The sequence below is a fragment of the Thalassophryne amazonica genome, chromosome 13, assembly GCF_902500255.1.
Source record: "Thalassophryne amazonica chromosome 13, fThaAma1.1, whole genome shotgun sequence".
Taxonomy (NCBI): domain Eukaryota; kingdom Metazoa; phylum Chordata; class Actinopteri; order Batrachoidiformes; family Batrachoididae; genus Thalassophryne; species Thalassophryne amazonica.
Window position 1 is genome coordinate 10,008,152 of NC_047115.1, and position 25,540 is coordinate 10,033,691.

The 25,540-nt window shown below is 41.5% G+C and overlaps 1 protein-coding gene across 2 annotated transcripts; it reads left to right on the plus strand.

Annotated features, from left to right (window-relative positions):
• Nucleotides 1–605: 605 nt before the first annotated feature.
• On the plus strand, nt 606–24,280 carry LOC117523753 (dual specificity protein phosphatase 19-like). Of its 2 annotated transcripts, none has more exons than XM_034185365.1 (5): nt 606–762; nt 1,601–1,841; nt 11,049–11,095; nt 17,069–17,221; nt 23,713–24,280. In XM_034185365.1, exons 2-5 carry the CDS (start codon nt 1,622–1,624, stop codon nt 23,926–23,928), a joined length of 636 nt encoding a protein of 211 aa, XP_034041256.1. In that variant the 5' UTR covers nt 606–762; nt 1,601–1,621; the 3' UTR covers nt 23,929–24,280. The 2 variants fall into 2 exon arrangements, with proteins under 2 accessions (XP_034041256.1, XP_034041258.1); XM_034185367.1 differs by having other exon boundaries at nt 628–793.
• Nucleotides 24,281–25,540: the final 1,260 nt, after the last annotated feature.

A 25,540-nucleotide genomic window follows, 5' to 3' on the forward strand; every position in this document is an offset into this window, starting at 1 on the left:
AGCACAGAATCATCCAAATGGCTGGTAAGACTTAGGTTTTGGAATGATCTCCCTGTTGTGGTTCAGATGCTGATAGTTGAGATGTTTTTAGAATTATGTTAAAGTAGTTGCACATGACTCAATTATTAATCAACACCCAAGATCATCTGATGCATTACTATTGAACTAACCTTAAGAAATGATGACTGCATCATACAGTCTTTTGACATTTGGTAGTTTTATTGTTTTTGGAGAACTGCGATGAAATAAAATGTCTCTACTTTGTATTTTATGTAGATTTACTGTTGTTGTTATATAAATAATGATCCTTTGCCGACAATTTAAAGAGTAAATAATTTGAGGTAATTAAACATTTAAAAAATGTATTTTTTAATTACAGTGCCTCAAATTTCAAATTGTCGGGTTTTCCCCAATCAAAAAAAAAAAATCTAAACGATTAATCGATTAGTCTACAAAATGGCCTAATCGTTATAAAAACAGACAATGAAAATAATGGTTAGTTGCAGCCCTTCTTTTAAATGATGTAAATGTAAACACACTGGACAACGTGAATGGATTCAGATCGGGACATCCCTAAAAAGCTAAAAAAAAATAAAAATAAAAAAAAATATTAAGACCGGTCAGGCTACGCCCGAGTGCTAGCCGTGGCTAACTTAGCTTAGCAGCGCCGCCATTACTAAAAAGCCTGAGAGGATCAAAACAGCCGATATCACTTCTCCAGCTTGGTTTGACACCTTTGGTTTGACTGCTGGGTTCATACTGGTGGGTATTTGTAAAACGATTAATTATACCTGTAGATATTTATCTGCAAAAACCACCGGGAGAGCTTTACCGCAAGCTAATGCAATAGCTAGCAGCTAATGCGATAGCTAGCACTAACAGTCGGGGATGCCAACATTTAGGCAAATATATAATTGTGTATTCGTATTTATATGGTTATAATTAACAGTATTACGCGCTGTAAATAAAACCGGGGTGGCTGTAACCGTGCTCGCTGACGTTAATAAAGCTCCGTGTCTGACTTGGCGTTACCGCTGCGTTAACACTGACACCACTGATGTGTGTTTAATGTGCATTTAGTCGTGTGTATGTGTGCGAACCTTCTTGATATTGTAAACTCGAGTCAACATCCCGATGGCCCCTGTCGTTCAGGATGGTGAGTTTTTTCTGCCAGTTTTTGCTGGCTGGGCTGGATCACTCCCCGAGACATCTTCTCCTCTGTGGTCGGTCAAACGTCCAAACGCGGTGCGGGCACGAAATACCACCAAAGTCCGCAGCTTCTGGCTCGGAAAAGGAGAACAACAGCGGTGATTTATGCCCTTATCAGTTTGAGATTTCGCCCATGTTCAAGATATTCGTGGACAGCAGTTTCCTGAACTCCACCCTGACGATTCCCAGTCTGTTTTTTCGGTCACAGAAAGGTGGCGCTGTCCTGCTTTTTGCATTTTAGGCTCCGGGTGTATTCACTGAACCTCGGCAAAAGCACCACTCACTTTGGCAGCTGAGATATCTTAGACCCAGTTTGAATCCAGAAGTGTGCAGTACCCCGTGTAGGTGAATAATACTCTCTTCAAACAGTTTATGCTTTTTCGTGCTGCAGATTCCTGTTATACCGGATGTGATGCATTCACTGGCTCAGGAAATCCAAGGTTTCTCCAAAAACCGCTTGAAGAAGCAGAACACACGTGTAACCACGGTGACGGGCAGGAGGTTGCTGGAGAACAGGAGCGATGGAGGAGATGCAGTGGTGGAGGAGGTGGAGCAGGGAGGCGCATGTGGCTTCATTGAAGACACAAGTCTGGACCTTCATGTTGGTGTTGTGAGACCCTTCCTACTGCTGGGTACCATACTTCTATTCATTGAATGTGAATCTATTCCCCATGTTTTCAGTTGACTTCAACAATCACATCCACTACTGCAGTATTTGCAGTCATATGCACGGGCAGCGTGGTGGACAAGCGGTTAGTGCACTTGCTTCCAAAGTAGAAGGTTTTCAGTTCAAGACCACCTAGGGCACCGCAGTCTCGTTTGAACCCTACGTGATATTGCGGGTTTTGACAGACAAATGGTGTACTGTTTTGTTTTAGGCTGCAATCGCCGCAGAAGTCGTGAAAAGTGTTTTTTTTTTTTTTCGGTTCCCAGTGGAGAAGAGAAGATGAAGCAAGTAGGAGACGTTGTGTCAGGAAGGGTTAGTCTACACAGTTAACCAGAGTAGCTGTGTTTTCTCGCCTGCAAAACTGCCTTAACACGTTTGTGCTCTGGTTCATAAACAAACAGCAACACATGTCCACTTTCCACCACATCCTCACTTTTCTTTGCATTTTCACTTTTTTGCGTGTATTTTGGCCAAAAACTCAGAGGAAATGCAGTATTTTTCCCCGGAAGTAGAGAAATTACATCATATGCGTCATATTTTACTCCTTTAGTGCCTGCCCTCAAACAAGCCTCAAACATAAGTCAGGAAGGGCATCCGGTGTAAAACTTGTGCCAAATCAACACGCAAATCCACATCGGATTTGCTGTGGTGACTCCAAGTGAAAACGGGAGAAGCCACAAGAACGTACTATGTACAGTATATTCATTTTCAGAGCTCATAAGCACTTAGAAAATAAACATAAGCTGCACTATATTCTAACACAAATCATCACTTCTGCAGCCAGTTGGCTGGGTATCTTGGTGGCTTCCCTCAGTAGTCTCCTTGCATGGTCATTCAGCTTTTGAGAACTGCCTACACCAGATGGATTTACTGCACAGCTCCATCATGTTTCTATTTCTTAATAATAAAGTCCAAAACATATTCAACCAGAGCACCGCGCTCATAGAGCCCAAACCTCCACCAACACTCCAATTCCACAAATTTTTACATTGGAAAACATTTTCTAGGTCAAAGTCCTGTTAGAAGTGGCTTTTCATAAGCTAAAATATAATATAAAATATAGATCAAAAGGGCCTTTCAGTGTTAAAATCAAATAAATGTTAAATCTGCAATACAGATGGGATGCAGATCAAACTTAGTCTATTCATTGAGAGTGCCAGTCTGCACCTCATTGTCACAAATAAGAGTGATTGAGGCGCATTTGATTGAGATATAATGCAAAATGTACACCAGACAAGCTTTTCAATATTAAATTCAAATGTCCACAAAATCCACAATGCGGATCAGATCCAGATCAAACTTTGTCAGGAGATAGTGAGTGCCAGTCTGCACTTCACTTTCAAATATGAGAGTGATTGGGGCATGTTTGATTAAGATATAATGTAAAATATACATTAAGTGGGGTTTTCAAAATTTGTAATCCGGATCAGATCCAGATCAAACTTTGTTAGTCAATAAAGGAAGTCATCCTACATAACACTGTCAAATATGAAAGAAATCTGAATCTTTTTTGACAGAGCTATTAACAATTTTCCAAGAGTTTTCCTGACTTTGACCTTGAAAACTCAATCAGCTCTTGCCTATCAGGATATGAATCCTCTGTTTAAAAAAAAAATTATGAAGATACAAGAAAAAATTGTGGGTTACAGACTGTTCATAAGCAGACAAACAAATAAAAAGGGGTGAAGACATTACCTCTGCCCAATTTTGTTGGCAGAGTTAATGATTTGGAAGTGTTTGTACATCCACCCCCGACGTATCTAAAGAAAACTCCATAAAAGTGCTGATCCATCCATCCATCCATTTTCTTCCGCTTTATCCGGAGTCGGGTCGCGGGGGCAGCAGCTCTGCCCAAAAATATTTATGTTTTATCAATTACTTAAGGCCTCTGAGAATAAATGGCAGCACGGTGAATTAGTGGTTAGCACTGTTGCCTCACAGCAAGAAGGTCATGGGTTTGAGTCCCACCTAAGGCCTTTCTGTGTTTGCATGTTCTTCTCGTGTTTGTGTGGGTTTCTTCTGGGTGCTCTGGTTTCCTCCCATGTTTAAAGACATGCAGGTTAGATGAATTGGAAACTTTATAATTGCTCAGATCTCCCTTGCAAAAGAGATCTGGATCTCAACGGGACTAACCTGGTTAAATAAAGGTTAAATTCAATTAAAACGAAGTCTATAAAAATAGCTGGAATATTTGCATGGTTAATGCAATATTGAACACCTTTGTAATGACCCCTGAGCAGAAAACAACACCGATGGAGAGTTCAAACAGTCTTTACTTGCAGCTAAGCATTTAGCAGCTGTGGCACAAACTTATCTGGGTGGGAACACCTGGTGATGTGGTGGGTAACACAGGCATGGGTTCGGTACACAATCAGCAACAGTGTCCGGGAGAGCAACAGCAGGAAAATCCAGTAACAGCAGAAGGTCAAACATACCATGTAGGAATGGTAAATGGACTGCATTTATATAGTACTTTTCCATCTGCACCAGAAGCTCAAAGCACTTATAATTATGCCTCACATTCACCCATTGGCACAAACACACTCACACACCAATGTCAGGGTGCTGCCATGCAAGGCACTACACACTGGGAACAACTTGGGGATTAAGGACCTTGCCCAGGGGCCCTTAGTTATTTTCCAGTCTGGCTGGGTTTTGAACTGAGTATCTTCTGGTCTGAAGCCCAATGCTTAACCAGTAGACCATCACCTCCCCAGGAAGTCCAATAAATGACCAGCAAAACTCAAAATAAATAGGAAATCAGTGGACGTTGCCAACTGAAGAGCAAACACTGGAGATAAAACTAGAAAGGAGGTTTACAAACAAGATAATCTGGCACTGGAGTTTAAGATTTGTGGTGGTTAATTGTGTATCATCCAGTTAATCTGCAAATAAACATGCACATGAATGTGGAAACCCAGTTTCCCAGGAAGGAAAGCCAACAACATGCTCCAGGAGCAGGACTGTCAAAATAAAATCATAAGGAGAATAACTACATGGAAATTACACAAAGAGTACAAGCCCCAAATGAACACTAAAAATATAACGTAGGAAATAATACTACAACCCCTGGCAAAAATTATGGAATCTCCGGCCTCGGAGGATGTTCATTCAGTTGTTTAATTTTGTAGAAAAAAAGCAGATCACAGACATGACACAAAACTAAAGTCATTTCAAATGGCAACTTTCTGGCTTTCAGAAACACTATAAGAAATCAAGAAAAAAATTGTGTCAGTCAGTAATGGTTACTTTTTAGACCAAGCAGAGGGAAAGAAATATGGAATCACTCAATTCTGAGGAAAAAATTATGGAATCATGAAAAACAAAAGAACGCTCCAACACATCACTAGTATTTTGTTGCACCACCTCTGGCTTTTATAACAGCTTGCAGTCTCTGAGGCATGGACTTAATGAGTGACAAACAGTACTCTTCGTCAATCTGGCTCCAGCTTTCTCTGATTGCTGTTGCCAGTGTTGGGAAGGTGTCGTAACACGGACCCGCAACAGGGGGCGCAAATGAACGGACAATGGATAAGACAAAGAGTAACAATTTAATGTGAAACGCACAACTGAATACAGACAAAGATAATGCCAATTGAACACAAGGTGACGTGCGGGCAGGCTCGAAGATAGGAGACCTCTGGCGATCGGAGAGCCGGGACCCACACAGCTTCCACCACCAACGGCCTGAAGAACGCCGGAGCCGCCAAGACCTGAGTCCCCAGGTGGTCACCGTCTTCTGTTGTAGACCCTGGTACTGCTGGCAGAAGATGAAAAAACAGTTAATGGTGAGTGTGTATCCACACACCCAGTAATCCTTTTCTACAGATCTTCAAGGAGGGAAAACCTCCACCTCCAGACACAATTTCACCCGTGCAGCTCCTGTTAGTCTCTTCCCTGGATGGAGTAAGAGGCGAAGAACGTCGCACTCCCACTATCCGCCAATTCAGCTTCAGACTCAATCCACAGGAATACGGCTGCACACAGAACAATGTTAGATACAACGATAATTCAGCAGAGAAGGTTACCTTCATGGTAGTTGATTTCTCGGCAAGGAGGTGGAGTAATGATCCGGCTTTTGTAGAGATGCAGGTGATTGGTGACAGCTGGTGTAAATGAGTGACAGCTGTCACTCTCTGTCTCGGCGCCCTCTCATGCTTGAAGCCCGCACTCCAAGCAGGGCGCCGACTGGTGGTGGTGGGCCAGCAGTACCTCCTCTTCAGCGGCCCACACAACAGCCAGATCAGCTTTGCAGATTGGAGCCTTGTCATGGACCATTTTATTCCGCATCGTGCATTCAAACCATATAATGCACGGCTTCTCGTTATTTAATCCTTACGTAACAATTTCAATTTTGAGAGTATTATGGTTCTTGAGTTTTAGGATAAGAAAGTTTCCTGGAAGGACGAAATTGCTCCTCACAAGCACAACTTTATTATTATTCATAATAATAATAATAAATGTATGATTTAGTTTTTTTTATATACATTTCACATCAGAGTATGACAATATTTGAAGATCATCTAAATGTTTGAACATATACACACGTGGAGTGCCGGTGTTTTGGTCTGTTGTCATATTATTAGTATTACTACTGTCAATAGTCTTCAGCGGTTGTTTTGTTGGCTCTCAGTACTTTAATATTGTCATCCAGAAAAGCTCCAGATTCTGGTTTGCACATAATAAATGACAAATAAATCTGATTAATCCCAAATTCTTCTCAGAGAGCCGACATCATACCCTTCAGATGGTGGACCAAGGATCCATAAGTTAGCAGGTTTCTGTCCTCCTGAAGAGTCCTTGAGCCTGACTTTGAATCACCAGCTCCAGGGTTCCGCTGTGTTCTTCAGCCAATGCTGACCTTTGACCTCACTGCAGGAGAACAGGCTGAAAGAGAATTTCTAAGGCGGGATCAATAAAATATTACAGCTGTTAGGCTCAGCATGTTATATGGCTGGGGGGGCCTGGCTGCCTTTTTGTTTCTGTCCTTTGTTTCTCCTTCCAGGTGGCTTGCATTTGGGACTGAGTGGCTGTGTTGCTGAGGTTATCAGGACCTCACCCTGATCACCTGCGGCTCGTCAGGACTCACAGCTGTGGTGCATCTATATGGATTGGAACATGGTGGCATTTAAGACTGGAGTATACAGTGTGTATTTGCCAGAGACTCGACCTTGTGACCAGACGGGTGAGATCGTCGTCTCGGGAGCCATCTCATCATCAGTGGATGCAGAGAACGTCCAGGGTTTGATGCACGGTCTGTGAAAGAGGAGGGGGTGAGGTCTCACGCTCGTCAGCACACTTCCTGAGGTACGTTAGATTTTGTGACTAACATTTATACAGTCAGTAAATATGGTGTCCCTCACACCTTTATTATATTGAGCTGTATGTTAGTCATGTATCGGCTTCCACTGCAGTGGAGTTTTGTGAACTGGATGTTCCATGCCTGCAGGTTGGGAAGCTGATTAGTAATCAAGCCAGGAAGTGTTTGCTGTTTGTACACCTTTAAGTGTTCTCTCTGTGTGTAGAGTGTGGGCTCACATAATGGTTCCTTCTTTCACAGACTCGGTTTGTTGCGGCCACCTGGGGGGTGTCGGCGGGGTCCTTGGGTCCGAACAGCTTCTGGCTCCGGACCGTTAGCGCTGCTGGGAGCGCACCACGCCAGACCGCACTTTTTGTTATTTTTGTATCACTGTTATGTATTAAATTCAGTTAGCCTTTGTACCGTGCTCTGCTTATTTCATACTGGGTCCTTCAAACGCTGGTCGGTTCTCCGAGCTGCATCCGACACATAACACAGCAGACGTAACACTTTTCCTTCATGGAAGAAAATTGCTGATAGATGACATTTTTCTTTCTTAAAATAAACCCTAATCATTCTGTCTTACTGAGGCTCTTTCACGCTCTCCCTGCTGACAGTAACCTCTTCATATGGTTTTAGAGCCAGGATTTTAAGAATTTGAAGTGACCTATCCTGATGGACCTGTTCTACTTTTGGACGGCAGAGAAACTTTTTGATAGGGCTGCTTTGATTATGGCAAAAGTAATAATTACGATTATTTGGGCAAGAATTTAAATAAGAAGTAGTTAAATGATTTAACATGATTACTCACTGACTTTTGAAACATTCTGTGTTTATTGAACTTTAAAACACCGGTTTTTCTTTCAGTGTAACTTAAATTTGAAATATCATTGAAGTGAAAGTCAAACAAATAATAATAAAAAAAAATCTAACTCCCAGCTAACCTATAAATGGGTAAAGAGGTGGAGCATGGGTACACGCGGGTGGTGAACATGCCCAACTCATAGTTGTCATGCAAGCTAATGCTAACAGGCTAACTTTGGTTCAGGTGGTTAACAAATTTTCTTTTTTTTTTTTGGCTTTCATAACAGGTGGTTTGGACACAGGTATTAATACAAAATTCTAAACACCATATTGCCCCAGTAATCACGGCGCAATCAGTGGAGCTAAGGTCATGCCATGCTGTCGATACCTGCTAATTAGCGTTGGCGGTGCTAACATAAATGCCGTATTTTCGGGAGTATAAGTTGCACCTGTTAAAAAAGGCCTGATGAAGAGGAAAAACCCATATAAGTCTCACTGGAGTAAAAGTCACACCATTTTTCAGTATTATCAGCTCATTGTGGGATTTTTTTAAATTATTTATTTGTCTGGCTATCTGTTAGCAAATTAAGTCAAAACTACTGCATGGCTTTTGACAAAATTTTCACCACAGATAGATATTAGGCCATAGAAGCCTCCATTAAATTTTGGATCTGGATCAAGATTTCATTAGGCCATAGAAGCCTCCATTAAATTTTGGATCTGGATCAAGATTTCACTTTATATAGGCTTTGAAGGATTACGTCAATAAAACTACTTGATGGATTCTCATCAAATTTACACCACGGAGAGCAATTAGAGCATGGAAGACTTCACTGAATTTTGGTGATGATTCAGATCAGAATCCAGATTCTGGATCAAGATTTCACTTTATATAGGTTTTGAAGGATTATGTCAAAACTGCTTCACAGATTCTCACCAAATTTGCACCATAGATAGATATTAAGGTATGGAAGACTTTTGATTTTTGATCTGGATCCGGATTGGCAGATGTCAGAAATCTCGGTTTGCTCTTGTTGTGCATTGTTGAAGGGTAGTTCTTGTTATTGGCATTTATTTTGTATTATTGGAGTTTATTTAGTGCTTTGATTGCTGTTAAAGTCCTACATAAATTGTTACTGTAATTATTATTATTACAAATAACAAATTCATGATTTTTTGGTATTTAAGTTGCACCTGAGTATAAATCACAGGGCCTCCCAAACTAGCAAAGAAGAACAAAAGAAAAAAAAACCCACAAATGAAAATATGGTAATAGCAAAATTTCCCTCAATGAAAATACTGGAGCACCAACTTCTGAGGTGGTACTTTTGTACAATTAACCTTAGTATTAGCCACAATACATCAAATATTTGTAGTAAAATACTCAGAAAGGACAAATACGGTCAAGTCTACAGCAGCCGGCGACTTCCCATTAGCCTAGCAGAGGCTGATGCTAGCAGCGGCCATCTGCATCCAGCGCATTTAAAATCCAAAACATGTTCAGTTACACATGAAATAAAACAGGAAAAAGTTGGTTATAAGATGCTTGTTTTTTTCTTAGTAATTAGCTACTCGTCAGGTCAGATCTGGGAACATTCACTGGTGTCCAGCGTCACTAACTGCTAATTGACGCCGCTCCTATCTCGAAATATAAACTTCACAGAGTTATTTCATGAATGTTACCGAATGTTACACAAATGAAATTCTTGCTGCTTAGCTTCGGGGAAACAACCCAAATGCATTTTCTCGGAACAACTTGGGGATCTGTCTTTTGTTTCGAAGATTGAATTTGGTCTCATGTCACGGCTCAAGTTAAAAATGTTGCCAAAAAAGCCCGGCCTTCCAGCAGATGTGTCAGTTTAAATCTTTGCTCCTGCACTGATGAAGCACACAGGCCACAGCTGGCTTATTTCCAAAGACACTTTATCCTCTGGGTTTTGATTTACTCCTCAGCAGCATGAATTTGGCTGGATGTGAAAGTGGCTCGGTTCAGCTGGAGAGTGCAGACGTCAGTATTTTTTTGCAAGGATGCAATACGCTGCGTGTGCTGTCATCTCTTGCATTTCCAGCATTGCATACTTTCATGTAATTATGTAACTGATGTGGTAATTATTTAAGGATGTCACTGCTGCCTGGGTGCACAGCTTTTTGACAAGTCCAGAGAGAGTTTTGTGCAATCTTCAGCTTCTCCTCTCACTCATTTCTGCTTTCCTCAGTGGAAACAGTTCTTCACATTTGTGCTATGATCGTCACCATTTTCTCCATTAATTCAGTTGGAGGTAAGTTGATTTTAAGCTGGATCAGGAGAATACAAACAAGAATCTGCAAGCCAGCTCTAGATAAAATTCTGCACTGTATCATCTCAGAATTTAATAGTAGACTTGAACCGTGATGCTTTGCAGCCATTGCTCAGCTTTGCACGGGTATTTCTCGCCACTTAACTGGCAGGGTGCACTCGGACACGCTCCAAATGGATTTGCATCCTCAGCGTATCTTAGTTTTGCATCTGCTGTCAAGATATGGAGCTACAGAACATCATTAGCACCTCGCGTCCCAGCATGACTTGTCAGATGTTGACTAAAACTTTGAATAGAATAGAATAGAATAGAATAGAATAGAATAATTCTTTACTGTCCACCGATGTGGAAAATTGTCTTTGGCTCACCAGCACAAAAGAGACAAAAAAAAAAAACAGTCATAAAACATTCATACAAACACACGAATAAAACAAAAACAAGATACATAAAATACATGGAAGTAAAAGAAGAAATAGAATAAGACCTAGTAAGATAAATAAAACGTACAGTAAGATCTAATAAAATCAAATAAAACAGAAGTAAAGCAGTTCAGGTTTAATTTGTGGAGTGGTCACTTTTTTGAGTTCATTATGGTGATGGCATTTGGTATAAAAGATCAAGAATCAGTGATAGTAAACAGTGCAGTTATTTCCAGCAAAACTGCATCAAACACACTCACACACAATTAAATGCTATTGATATGCAGCAGGATGCTTCGTTCCTTGGAAACTCATCTGTCTTCTCATCAAGGCATTTGTGCTTTTTTTTCCAGCCTCTCAGGATGTGGCCCATGACATCGACACTCTGCAGAGGTTTAAGGTTAGTGCAGAGGAATCGATAGAGTGCATGGTCTTGCTTCGTCTCAACAGCCTGCAGTGTATTTGATATGAGGGGTCACAAACGGTCGTTTGGAGCCTGTGAGTCGTGCAGTGACAGTTTTGCTCAGCAGAGGGAGTAAATGATTACAGTCGTGTCTGTGCTGCTGCTCCACTTTGCTGCAGTGGATGCAGTGAGGCTCGCTCACCTCACTGCCTGTGGAGTCTGAGACGACGATGAAATGGACAGATTACAAATATCTTCACTCCCAGTCCTTAGGATGAAACCACAAGCTCACAGATGACATTTAGATGAAGAATTCTGAGTGGAAATATATAAAGATAGACCAGTGGGGAGATTGTATTTTGAATACGCAAAATATTAATTTTAATTTTTTTTATAACACCCCACCCCCCCCAACCACACACACACACACACACACACAAGATGGTAGCACAACATATGCAAATGCCAATACATAAAGGAAAATAATTCCAGTCTGATATCTTCGAGGGGCCGTAATTAGACTTTTACGTTTACGGTATTTGATGCACACTATAATCTTGACTTCCTCTGTACTAATCCTCCTAAACCAGTTGCAAAAAAACCCCCTCATACTTTGTGCAACTGTGCAATTTTCAAAATGCCACAGTTTTGTTTTGTTTTTTTGCATATTTTCATCAACTTATAAGCCAAAGTCATAATAATAATAATAAAAACACTTTTTCAATTTTATTTTCGAAAATCATCAATATTCTCCTTGTAAATGTGTAAGGGCCCCTTCACACATAGCACGATTGAAGCCAACTAGAGCACGAAGGAGGAATTGCATGCCTTCCGTGAAAAATCGGAGCCACCTCTAACAACTCGTACACCTGTTGCCACAACGATTCGCGCACACCAGTGGCCGAAAGACAGATAGTGCCCTGCGAGTGCGCGTGCGATCCCTCTCTCGACAGGTGTCGGCCAAATTTCATGTACCACACACGAACATCCAATACCACTCGCGGAGCACTCAGGAAATGTGGTGGCAATCGCGCAGTCAGGACGAAAGTAGTGAGCAGGCCACCACTTTCGAGCTGGCTGTCTAAGTGCCCCCATGACTGTGGCATTGCCAAGTAACACACATGTAGCGTGCCAGAGTGTCGGCTCCCCCCTCAACACGTGGCATGCGTGTGTTTCGCATCCCCATCCCCCTGCTCCCCCTGCTCCCCCTCCCCACAACACTTGTGGCGTGCGTGTGTTTTGTGCGCCCCCCTGCTGTCCCCCCACCCCGCCACAACACTTGTGGCGTGCAGGGTGGGAGCACACTTGCATGAAATGCTGATATGTATGTACAAATGGGGACCGGCCAGCTGCATCTGAGCGCACACAGCACAGCAAGCCGTCTCTCAGCTGTTCGCCAGCCAGAGACTCACTGCCAGCTGGAAATGACGGCCCAGTGCACACGACGTGTCACATTAAAAACACAGAGACCACAGCCAGGACAGGTACATAAATAAGTACTATAACCCCTGCCAAAAATTATGGAATCACCGGCCTCGGAGGATGTTCATTCAGTTGTTTAATTTTGTAGAAAAAAAGCAGATCACAGATGACACAAAACTAAAGTAATTTCAAATGGCAACTTTCTGGCTTTAAGAAACACTATAAGAAATCAGGAAAAAAAATTGTGGCAGTCAGTAACGGTTACTTTTTTAGACCAAGCAGAGGGAAAAAAATATGGTGGTGGCCAAGTGGTTAATGCGCTTGGTTTCAGTTCGGAAGGTTCTGGGTTCAAATCCCACCCCTGCCACATTTCTCCATGTAATGTGGAGTTGTGTCAGGAAGGGCATCCGGCGTAAAACCTGTGCCAAATCAACATGCAGATCCACCTTGGATTTGCTGTGGCGACCCCGAGTGCAAACAAGGGAGCAGCCGAAGGGACTTACGTTTTACTCAATTCTGAGGAAAAAATTATGGAATCATGAAAAACAAAAGAACGCTCCAACACATCACTAGTATTTTGTTGCACCACCTCTGGCTTTTATAACAGATTGCAGTCTCTGAGGCATGGACTTAATGAGTGACAAACAGTACTCTTCATCAATCTGGCTCCAACTTTCTCTGATTGCTGTTGCCAGATCAGCTTTGCAGGTTGGAGCCTTGTCATGGACCATTTTCTTCAACTTCCACCAAACATTTTCAATTGGAGTAAGATCCGGACTATTTGCAGGCCATGACATTGACCCTATGTGTCTTTTTGCAAGGAATGTTTTCACAGTTTTTGCTCTATGACAAGATGCATTATCATCTTGAAAAATGATATCATCATCCCCAAACATCCTTTCAATTGATGGGATAAGAAAAGTGTCCAAAATATCAACGTAAACTTGTGCATTTATTGATGATGTAATGACAGCCATCTCCACAGTGCCTTTACCTGACATGCAGCCCCATATCATCAATGAATGTGGAAATTTACATGTTCTCTTCAGGCAGTCATCTTTATAAATCTCATTGGAACAGCACCAAACAAAAGTTCCAGCATCATCACCTTGCCCAATGCAGATTTGAGATTCATCACTGAATATGACTTTCATCCAGTCATCCACAGTCCACGATTGCTTTTCCTTAGCCCATTGTAACCTTGTTTTGTTTCTGTTTAGGTGTTAATGATGGCTTTCGTTTAGCTTTTCTGTATGTAAATCCCATTTCCTTTAGGTGGTTTCTTACAGTTCGGTCACAGACGTTGACTCCAGTTTCCTCCCATTTGTTCCTCATTTGTTTTGTTGTGCATTTTCGATTTTTGAGACATATTGCTTTAAGTTTTCTGTCTTGACGCTTTGATTGTCTTCCTTGGTCTACCAGTGTGTTTGCCTTTAACAACCTTCCCATGTTGTTTGTATTTGGTCTAGAGTTTAGACACAGCTGACTGTGAACAACCAACATCTTTTGCAACATTGCGTGATGATTTACCCTCTTTTAAGAGTTTGATAATCCTCTCCTTTGTTTCAATTGACATCTCTCGTGTTGGAGCCATGATTCATGTCAGTCCACTTGGTGCAACAGCTCTCCAAGGTGTGATCACTCCTTTTTAGATGCAGACTAATGAGCAGATCTGATTTGATGCAGGTGTTAGTTTTGGGGATGAAAATTTACAGGGTGATTCCATAATTTATTCCTCAGAATTGTGTGATTCCATATTTTTTTCCCCCTGCTTGGTCTAAAAAAGTAACCGTTACTGACTGCCACAATTTTTTTCTTGATTCCTTATAGTGTTTCTTAAAGCCAGAAAGTTGCCATTTGAAATGACTTTAGTTTTGTATCATGTCTGTGATCTGCTTTTTTCTACAAAATTAAACAACTGAATGAACATCCTCTGAGGCCGGTGATTCCATAATTTTTTGCCAGGGGTTGTACAATAATTACATACACAATTACATGACAAAATAACAAAAAAAAATCACATAACACAGAAACAGAAAGTGACATTTTGGTGTGTGCACTGAACAGACAGGGGGCGTGACTACCAACAGCAGCAGCTGTTGAGATCTCTGGACCCGGACGTCACAGCTGTAGAACACGAACCGTGTTTTGAAGGACATGACCTTACAACTGTCCACTGTGACACGTGTGTGTGCGTTTGCTGTCATCACGTGAAAATACATAAAACATTTCTCAGTTTTGCGATGGGCTGGAGCGCACGCACAGCATGCACACTGACAGGCTGTCCCAGGTGAAACGGACCGTCAGATCATGTGGACATGCAGCAGGAGGTCTGAATGTGTCGGGCCGGACTCGCGCGCAGACCCGGCCCTACACAGCGTTGCAAGATAGACAGATACTGCGTCATGTGGAACATAGCTCACATGGGTGACTTGACATTGAACAGTGATATAAATGCAGTCCATTAACCATTTTTAGAACAGTTCAATGGGATTTGGTATGATACGATGCAATACGAGACAATTCTTTGTTCAATGTTCAATTAATTTTCCATGATGAATTAGAATAAGCCAAAAGTTGCATTGTTTACCTTCAAAGATGTATTTCGTGAACAGCCAGGAGACTTCTTCAGGTTTTTACTACTGTGCTGCAACCTCTGCTCACCTTTTGTTCACCACTGGGGGCAGCACCACACCCAGCAGCAGAAAGGGAGGAGGAGCGTGGAGGAGCAGCGGCTCAACTCTGAGCTCCTCCCAAGTGACCCAAGTCCTCCTCCATGGCCTCCCCAAACTCCTTCCAAACCCGAGTTTTTGCCTCTGCAACCGCACGGGCTGCGGCGCGCTTGGCCTGCTGGTACCTGTCAGCTGCCTCCGGGGTCTCACCTACCAACAAAGACAAGTAGGACTCCTTCAGCTTGACGGCATCCCTTACTTCCGGCGTCCACCACCGTGTTCGGGGATTGCCGCTGCGACAGGCACCAGAGACCTTGTGACCACAGCTACGAGCGGCCACATTGACAATGGAGGTGGAGAACATGGTCCACTCGGACTCCATGTCTCCAACCTCTCCCGGGATCTGGGAGAAGCTCTCCCGGAGGTGGGAGTTGAAGACCTCGCTGACAGAGGGTTCCGCCAATCGTTCCCAGCAGACCCTCATGATACGTTTGGGCCTGCCAGGTCTGACCAGCTTCCTCCCCTCCCAGCGGATCCAACTCACCACCAGATGGTGATCGGTCGACAGCTCAGCCCCTCTCTTCACCCGAGTGTCTGAGACACGTGGCCGAAGGTCACATGATACGACTACAAAGTCGATCATCGACCTCCGCCACCCAGTCCTCTCTGCACCCGACCTGAAGAAAATATCTTATTAAATATAACATATTAACTTTCGTCAGGCCTTTAAAATAATTTTGTGGACTCTTGCTGTAATATGTTGTCAGTGGTTGAGATAGTTGCTGTAGGCATCTAAACCCTATGGAAATCTCTTTGTGGTGTGCCTGTGATGTATGTATGTGCAAAATAAAACAAAACATTACTCCAGGTATGTTTTTGACAACAATATAACATCATAACTTTGTTACAAGGTCAAACGTTGATGTTGTGTGACAAAGGCGTTTTAATAATAACTCACTTAAAGAAATAATGGCAAAACTCACATGTAAGTAAAAAACAAAAAAAAAGGATTAATCGAAAAAATAATCGACCGATGAACTGATTAGTAAAATAATTGTTAAATGCAGCCCTAGTGTTTAGGCTAAAATAAAATAGGTCTTTCCTAAAAAATCAAAGTCCAGATTTCAAAAAAGAAGAGAAAAAAGGACAGGGAAAGAAAACTAAATGAGGGAAAGCAGCTGCTAACCAAATTCTTTGAAAAGAGAGGTGAGCTTGAAAGCTAGCTATATTGAGGAGGACCAAATTGCACCATTTTTCTAGAAAATGGTGCAATTTGGTCCCCCAGACCCCCCAACTCAATATTGCTCCCCCAACTTTAAAAAGGGTTCTGACTCCCAAGTGTGATCTAAGGTATACATGATGAAGACCTGGTTTGACTACGCATTAGAAATTTGGTGTTTGCGTTAATAAAAAAGAACATAACACTGTGTGTGTGTGTGTTCTGCATGTATATTGCACCAACTAATTCCTGACATTAAATCCAGCTCATATGTCCATAAAAACAATGACGTTTTAGTTTCACCACATTTTTAGAAACAGGTGGTCATCTGTAAGGCTGCATTCACATTACAGGTCTTAGCTGTCTGTAATTCAGCCATATCTGGTACAATAGTCAGCTAAATAGTTACATATAAGCAGAGTCAACAAAAGCATAATTGATTGATTTTTGAACAAAACAATATTTACACATCTAACAGTCAAATATTCAAAATGGAGCACAAAGCAATGCAGCTTTTGTGCAAAACTATCCCCAAATCTGTTAAAACAGCTTGTTTCCACTAATTGAAAAAAAAAAAAAAATGTAATTAAAAATCTGATTTAGTCCACTTCAGCCTGCAGTGTGAATGATGCTAAACTGTCTCTCTCTCTGTTGTAGGTGTCTCATGTGCTGAACGTGGCCTATGGAGTCACCAATCTGTTCCCGGATCAGTTTGTGTACCGGACACTCCAGATCCTGGACCTCCCAGATACTGACATCACTTCCTATTTCACAGATTGTAGCTCCTTCATCGATCAGGCCAGAGAAGCGGTACATCCTTCTTCTAATTCCTCCTCCTCTTCAGTTTGCCTTCCACGATAACTGAACAAGTGTCGTACAGACGGCAAAGCATGAAACTTTAAACTACACTGTGACTCAGTGATTCATTGATTGGTCATAAAAAGTAATTGAGGTCATATCAAATCAAATCAATTTTATTTATATAGCGCCAAATCACAACAAACAGTTGCCCCAAGGCGCTTTATATTGTAAGGCAAGGCCATACAATAATTACGGAAAAACCCCAACGGTCAAAACGACCCCCTGTGAGCAAGCACTTGGCGACAGTGGGAAGGAAAAACTCCCTTTTAACAGGAAGAAACCTCCAGCAGAACCAGGCTCAGGGAGGGGCAGTCTTCTGCTGGGACTGGTTGGGGCTGAGGGAGAGAACCAGGAAAAAGACATGCTGTGGAGGGGAGCAGAGATCAATCACTAATGATTAAATGCAGAGTGGTGCATACAGAGCAAAAAGAGAAAGAAACACTCAGTGCATCATGGGAACCCCCCAGCAGTCTAAGTCTATAGCAGCATAACTAAGGGATGGTTCAGGGTCACCTGATCCAGCCCTAACTATAAGCTTTAGCAAAAAGGAAAGTTTTAAGCCTAATCTTAAAAGTAGAGTAGAGAGAGTGTCTGTCTCCCTGATCTGAATTGGGAGCTGGTTCCACAGGAGAGGAGCCTGAAAGCTGAAGGCTCTGCCTCCCATTCTACTCTTACAAGCCCTAGGAACTACAAGTACACCTGCAGTCTGAGAGCGAAGCGCTCTATTGGGGTGATATGGTACTATGAGGTCCCTAAGATAAGATGGGACCTGATTATTCAAAACCTTATAAGTAAGAAGAAGAATTTTAAATTCTATTCTAGAATTAACAGGAAGCCAATGAAGAGAGGCCAATATGGGTGAGATATGCTCTCCCCTTCTAGTCCCTGTCAGTACTCTAGCTGCAGCATTTTGAATTAACTGAAGGCTTTTCAGGGAACTTTTAGGACAACCTGATAATAATGAATTACAATAGTCCAGCCTAGAGGAAATAAATGCATGAATTAGTTTTTCAAAATCACTCTGAGACAAGACCTTTCTAATTTTAGAGATACTGCGCAAATGCAAAAAAGCAGTCCTACATATTTGTTTAATATGCGCATTGAATGACATACCCTGATCAAAAATGACTCCAAGATTTCTCACAGTATTACTAGAGGTCAGGGTAATGCCATCCAGAGTAAGGATCTGGTTAAACACCATGTTTTTAAGATTTGTGGGGCCAAGTACAATAACTTCAGTTTTATCTGAGTTTAAAAGCAGGAAATTAGAGGTCATCCATGTCTTTATGTCTGTAAGACAATCCTGCAGTTTAGCTAATTGGTGTGTGTCCTCTGGCTTCATGGATAGATAAAGCTGGGTATCATCTGCTCATAAGAAGTGAAAAAAGTATATTCGCAGCTCAAACCCAAAACAGTGTCATGAATTAAATTTTTAGTGAACGTAAATTTTGTCCAGCAGAAGTCTGGTCTTTTAACTTCACTGTCAGTGCACATGACGACCTGCTTCCTCACTCTGAGGCTTTTACATCAACAGACATCGTGTTTGTGTCACTCAGCACAAAGTGGAGACGTGCGGTCGTCACGAGCACTCAGCTTTTTACTTTACTCCTTTTACTCACACACCGCATGTTTATTAAGGCTCGTTTCCAAGCAGACACACTCCTTCCTGTGTGTGTGTGTGTGTGTGTGTGTGTGTGTGTGTGTGTGTGTGTGTGTGTGTGTGTGTGTGTGTGTGTGTGTGTGTGTGTGTGTGTGTGTGATTGACTGTCAGAACATCATCATGTGATCTGAGCGCTGTTATGGAAACACTCGACTGGAACACAATGAAATAAGAGCAAAACAACAAACTGAGAAAAGCAAATTAAATCCCCATGTTCACTGTGACGGATCATCAAACTCAGCCAATTTCCACTTTTATGTTCCTTGTTTTTCTTTTTTGTTGTTTTGTTTTGGGGGTTTTGGGTAAGAACTGGAAAATAACATCTACTGTATATTATAATGGCCAAGTGGCCTCTGTGCACGTGTGTGTGTGTGTGTGTGTGTGTGTGTGTGTGTGTGTGTGTGTGTGTGTGTGTGTGTGTGTGTGTGTGTGTGTGTGTGTGTGTGTGTGTGTGTGTGTGTGTGTGTGTGTGTGTGTGTGGTTTTGATCACGCAAACACCAGGGAGAGCTAACATTTGCTGTTTGATATTTTTATGTATTTTGGGTCAAGGATGAACGCTGTGAAAATGCAAAGTTGATAGACTATTATTTTTGGAGAAATTAGTATTTTAGCAATAGTAAACACTGGACATTGTGCTGCAATGCACCATGGGTGTTTGGGGTTTTGAGGTTTTAAATGTTGTTATTTTAGTTCCTGATAGTTTAACAGTGTTGTTAGTGTTATTGATTTATTGTGTTTTTTTGTAGTTCAATTGGTTTGGTCACTTTAGATAAGTCTCATGTTGCTCTTACCATGAGCGACTTAAGTTTCATGTTGGTACCATGAGTAAAATGTTTAGTGGTTTTAATGTGTTCAGCCACTGTCTTGTTTGTCAAATTAAAACCACCTGCTGACAACAGCTGTGTGTGCCTGCATGCAACTTCTATCAAGAACAAACCGAGCACAGCTGACATTTGCTGTTTGGCATGCTTAAGTATTTTGGGTCAAGGATGAATGGCACCAAAATGGAACACTGATAGGACTAATAGTTTTGGAAAAGCTAGGAATATTAACCAATGTTGCTAATTACATTTAGGACTCACATGCCTTTCCAGCAGGGGGCAGTAAATCATTTTAATATTAAAAGCGTGAGTGTAAGTGCATATAATTGTAAATTCATTAAAAAATTCGTGAATGACAAGAAAGTGAAAACACCTATTTTCTATGTGGTCCATTTAAAAATCATATGACAAAATAGAAGTAATAATAAAATAAAAAAATAATAATGATAATAACAATTGTGTGTATATGATAACAACAACGAAAATAATTTATAAATACTTTAAGACAGTAAATTAACATTAAAAATTATGTAATTAAGAGGAAATAAAAGGATTGAGTTCTTCTAAAAACTGTCGAGGTCTATCGTTCTAAAAACATTCTGGACTCACACACCATTCCAACTCATTTTTGAAACTTTGCATAATTTATTACCACCCTTGAAAAATGTCAGCTACCTATTTTATAAACACTTCCCAATCTATAGCACATGGATCCTCACGGGAAACATGCAAGTCTGAGATACAAAGCTACAAACTGTGCAGATCTCTGCACAAAGTATAGAGTATAAGTGGCACTTGTTAAAAAAAATGCCTCTTGAAGAGGAAAAACTTATATATAAGTCACAATGGAGTGCAAGTCATACCTTATTTCTGTATTATCAGCTCTTTAATTTGGGATTTTTGTGCCTGGTTGGAGTGTATTTTTATTATGACCATCATTTATTCTTTTATTATGACATTATATTGAAATTAAAATTGCAAGGGTGGTGGATTTGCTTTTAATGTTATTATTATTATTATTATCTTGTATTATTATTTTGTTTAGTCCTTTGATTCCTGTTAAAGTTCTATTTAAATAATCATTATAGTTATTCTTATTAACAATGAATGTGTGATATTTTGGTATATAAGTCATACCGGAGTATGAGTCTTCATATAGTGTAGCCTCCCAAACTAGTATAAAAATGGTACTTGGGTTAGTGTCTTCAGATGATTAACTTTTAGAACAGCTTGTGTAGCGGCTCCTCTGCATTGCGGTGTTGACTCCTCCCACTTGCTCCCCTCAGGACGCAAACTCACAATCGCTGGCATGGAAGGCCGACACTCTGACCACTCAGCTAAAACCTGGGCTCTGGCCTGAGTGGCCAGAGAATCATTTGACTGTCGGGGGAGTGAGGCCTATTACCTACCACATGCACAGCGACTCCTGCCGGCCTCCATCACACTTGGTTGAAGGTCAGACAAAGCATTGTCGAAAAAAAAAGTTTAATGTAATATCTCTGTTTCCGATGTGACTAGAGATTTCATCAAAAGCACGCACTAGGAGTGTAAGAGCCACAGACCGCTCCTTCCCAAGTGCAGGACCAACAGACTGAAAAACTCCTTTGTCCCTCAAACCATCAGACTGTACAACTCCTCACTCAGTGGGAGGAGTAGTAATAGGAAAACAGAGGATGGGAATGAGAGGAACAGTGGTAGCCGGTAAACCAATAGTGATCAGTATGTCTGGTATTTATATTTGCAAATTGTTTTTTACTTTCACTTTTGATGCTCTATGTGCTTCTTACCCTGTGTGCTGCTATACAATGCGGCTAGTTTCCCTGAGGGAGTCTCACCAAGGGATCAATAAAGTTCTGTCTAATCCAATCTAATCTACTACTCTGTAAAATATTTGTGATTGGGTATGAGTGACTCATGAAATCAGATGTTGTAATATGAAGTCTATAGTCTTACATAGTAAAAAAAAATTGGACCCCTCAAAGCTCACTGCATCTATTGCTGACAATAAACATTCATAATATAAATTTACAGTATATCTGGATGTGTAGAGGGTGCAGGGTATGAATCAGCCCTCTGATGCCTTTTGTTACATTTACTCTCTTCTTGAATAAGAACTGCAGTAAGAAAACAATTAGAACTAGTGTTGTGTGTGTGTGCTTGTAGCTAAAGCTAATTTATGCCAGAATTTTGATTGACAGCTATAATAAAAGAAAACAAACAAACAAAAAATCAAGCTCCCAGTTTGTCTTTTTACTCCACTTCAGAGTTAAAAGTGCCTTTATTCTGTGATTACAGGCTGTGCATTGAATAAAAGAGACAAATATGTCAGTACAGTGAGCTCCAGAAGTGAGCCGTGGGCCCGAATGCATCGTATAAAGATGTGGCTCGACTCAAATTAAAAAATTCTACTCATGCACTCTGGGCAGTAAAGTAATTACATCAACCTTAATATTAATGACACTGCAAATTCTGACACACAGACACAGAACTACAGACATGGATTTGTTCTCTCTCGTTCTCCGGTGTGTGATGCGGTATGAAAATGTTGGAAAGATACAAACTGCCAAAGCGGCACTCCAGGAGCTCAGTCTGGCCTCGGAGACGATTTATTATTGGATGACTGCAGAGTTTCATAATATTAATCGATCACTTTTACACACTCAAAGCTGTGAGCTGTCCGTGGTGTTGAAGAGGACTGCACACACACTGAAGTAATCTGCTATATTTTATCAGCCGTCTCATCCCCGTTTCAATCCAGAATACGCCGGCTTGACGTGTTGGCTGAACACAGCTTCAACATGTGTTCTAGCCATGTTTCAGTCAGAGTGCCAGACATGTTCTTCATGGGATCTGAGTCTACCACAAACAGCGGTTGTTGATATCATCAAGTCAAATGTGTTAGGCAGCTCACAGCTATGTGGTCACAATTTTCATCAACACAAGACTGATATGAAGCATTTCCATATATATAATGTGATAAAACAGGTCAGATGAATGAAGAATAACACATAACGTAAATCCCATGGTGTTGGATTATTTCTTACATTTTAAAAATAACCAAATTATTATTGGTATTTTAAACTTTATTACACTTTTTCCAATTTATTTCCCACTGTTATAAATGATACGTCATTCCACAACAGGTACAGATTTACAATCAACATCAAGCAACTGACATTTTATCTTTGATAAAATTGTAAGCATCAAGCTGGAACGTCATTCTGTCATCATGTCTGCGTTAAAGCTACAGTTCAGGTTTAATCAGTCACATGACTGACTCAATGAGAGCATGGATTAGTATGACACTGGAGCACACATCAGCATGGTGATTTCCTGTTGTAACGACAAAATGGAAATGCCAAAACTGAAGTTGTTTAAAGCAACAAATGGTGTTAAGCACAAGAAAGTAGGGATGTCCTGATCTGATCACGTTTGCCACCAGGCGGGAGCAAGGCTTTTTTTTTTATTGATCTGTATCGGATTTATTAAACACGAATTATCAGTCTGCATTCCATCTGTCACTTCACATGCTCTGCACAAAGTGCTCTGTCAGTGTTTGCTGCTTGTTCATCAGCCACACAGCATATTTATGCTCAGCTTCCCTTCATATATGCATCGAGTGTATTTCTGATGGATATCGCATATGACGCACTTCTTACCAGCCAATTAGGTAGCACTTTCCACATAACTACATACGTCTTGTCTTGTCTGGTTTTGTTCCTGCTAAGAGGCACTGTACAGGCCCGTAGCCAGAAGGGCGAGGGGTCAGAAGCCCCCGCCCACCCTGCAGGTAAAGGTCCACTTTTGAAGTATGAATGTTGAGGATGAATATTTTTACCTACTGTATACTTGATAGAAAAAAATATTTTTTTGGTGGGTGGGGGTGGGGTTGTATAGAAATCATGTTCACTACTGTTCCCTTTGTGTTTGTTATGTGAGTTTTTCTCCTCTTGCTCAGGGTGGGGTGGTGCTAGTCCACTGCAATGCCGGTGTCTCACGCTCATCATCTGTTGTGATTGGTTACCTGATGTTACGGGAGGGGCTCTCATTTGAGGATGCCTACAGGCAGGTGAAACTAGCGAGGTCCTCGATTTGCCCCAATCCTGGATTCTACCACCAACTGCAGTTACAAACCTGGAGGAAGTACAACACCTTGAAAAAAAATGACACTTAAAAGACTAAACCACCTAAAACGTTTTTTTCCCAGCTCTTTTTTTTCCCAGTCCCAGATTTGGTGTTAAACTGTTGTTGAAAGTATGTGCTCTAATAAGTAATTTTCTCCTGTGTTAAGTATTTATGTTATAAATTAGTTTGTGGAGATTGTGATTGTTTTATTCTGTGGGGGGGGTAAATGTAAATGGATGATCTGAATAAATTGCAAATTCTAAATCAGATGGAAGATCATTATACGAGGGCTGTCAATAAAGTAAGGGTCCTTTTTATTTTTTTCAAAAACTATATGGATTTCATTCATATGTTTTTACATCAGACATGCTTGAACCCTCGTGCGCATGCGTGAGTTTTTCCACGCCCGTCGGTGACGTCATTCGCCTGTGAGCACTCCTTGTGGGAGGAGTCGTCCAGCCCCTCGTCGGAATTCCTTTGTCTGAGAAGTTGCTGAGAGACTGGCGCTTTGTTTGATCAAAATTTTTTCTAAACCTGTGAGACACATCAAAGTGGACACGGTTCGAAAAATTAAGCTGGTTTTCAGTGAAAATTTTAACGTCTGATGAGAGATTTTGAGGTGACTCTGTCGCTTTAAGGACTTCCCACGGTGCGAGACGTCGCTCAGCGCTCTCAGGCGGCGTCATCAGCCTGTTCAAGCTGAAAACCTCCACATTTCAGGCTCTATTGATCCAGGACGTCGTGAGAGAACAGAGAAGTATCAGAAGAAGTCGGTTTCAGCATTTTATCCGGATATTCCACTGTTAAAGGAGATTTTTTTTAATGAAAGACGTGCGGACGGGTCCGCGCGTCGGGATGCAGCCGCCGCGACGCTCCGCCACAGGAAAAACACCTCTGTTGAAAGCCTTAAGGACAAGTTGGAACATGTCCTGCCTGTTAAACAATTTCTCATATACTCACTCCACTGAAAGCCATCAAAAGCCGCCTGGATTTTACAAATGGTTATCAACACGGAGGTGTTTTTCCTGTGCTGCCGCACCGCGTCCCGACGCGCGGATCCGTCCGCACGTCTTTCATTAAAAAAATTTCCTTTAACAGTGGAATATCCGGATAAAATGCTGAAACCGACTTTTTCTGAAACTTCTCTGTTCTCTCACGACGTCCTGGATCAATAGAGCCTGAAATGTGGAGGTTTTCAGCTTGAAACAGGCTGACGACGGCGGCTGAGAGCGCTGCACGACGTCTCGCACCGTGGGAAGTCCTTAAAGCAACAGTATCACCTCAAAATCTCTCATCAGCCGTTAAAATTTTCACTGAAAACCAGCTTAATTTTTCGAACCGTGTCCACTTCGATGTGTCTCACAGGTTTAGAAAAAATTTTGATCAAACAACGCGTCAGTCTCTCAGCAACTTCTCAGACAAAGGAATTCCGACGGGGGGCTGGACGACTCCTCCCACAAGGAGTGCTCACAGGCGAATGACGTCACCGACAGGCGTGGAAAAACTCACGCATGCGCACGAGGGTTCAAGCATGTCTGATGTAAAAACATGTGAATGAAATCCATATAGTTTTTGAAAAAAATAAAAAGGACCCTTACTTTATTGACAGCCCTCGTATTTTAGAGGAATGAGCTCATTCTGGTTTAACACTGCCATTTTTC

Coding starts and splice junctions, on each gene's coding strand:
- LOC117523753 (XM_034185365.1), top strand. CDS start 1,622: ATGCATTCACTGGCTCAGGAAATCCAAGGTTTCTCCAAAAACCGCTTG. Junction 11,096..17,068: donor ACACTCTGCAGAGGTTTAAG/GTTAGTGCAGAG, acceptor TCTCTGTTGTAG/GTGTCTCATGTGCTGAACGT. Junction 17,222..23,712: donor TCGATCAGGCCAGAGAAGCG/GTACATCCTTCT, acceptor CCTCTTGCTCAG/GGTGGGGTGGTGCTAGTCCA.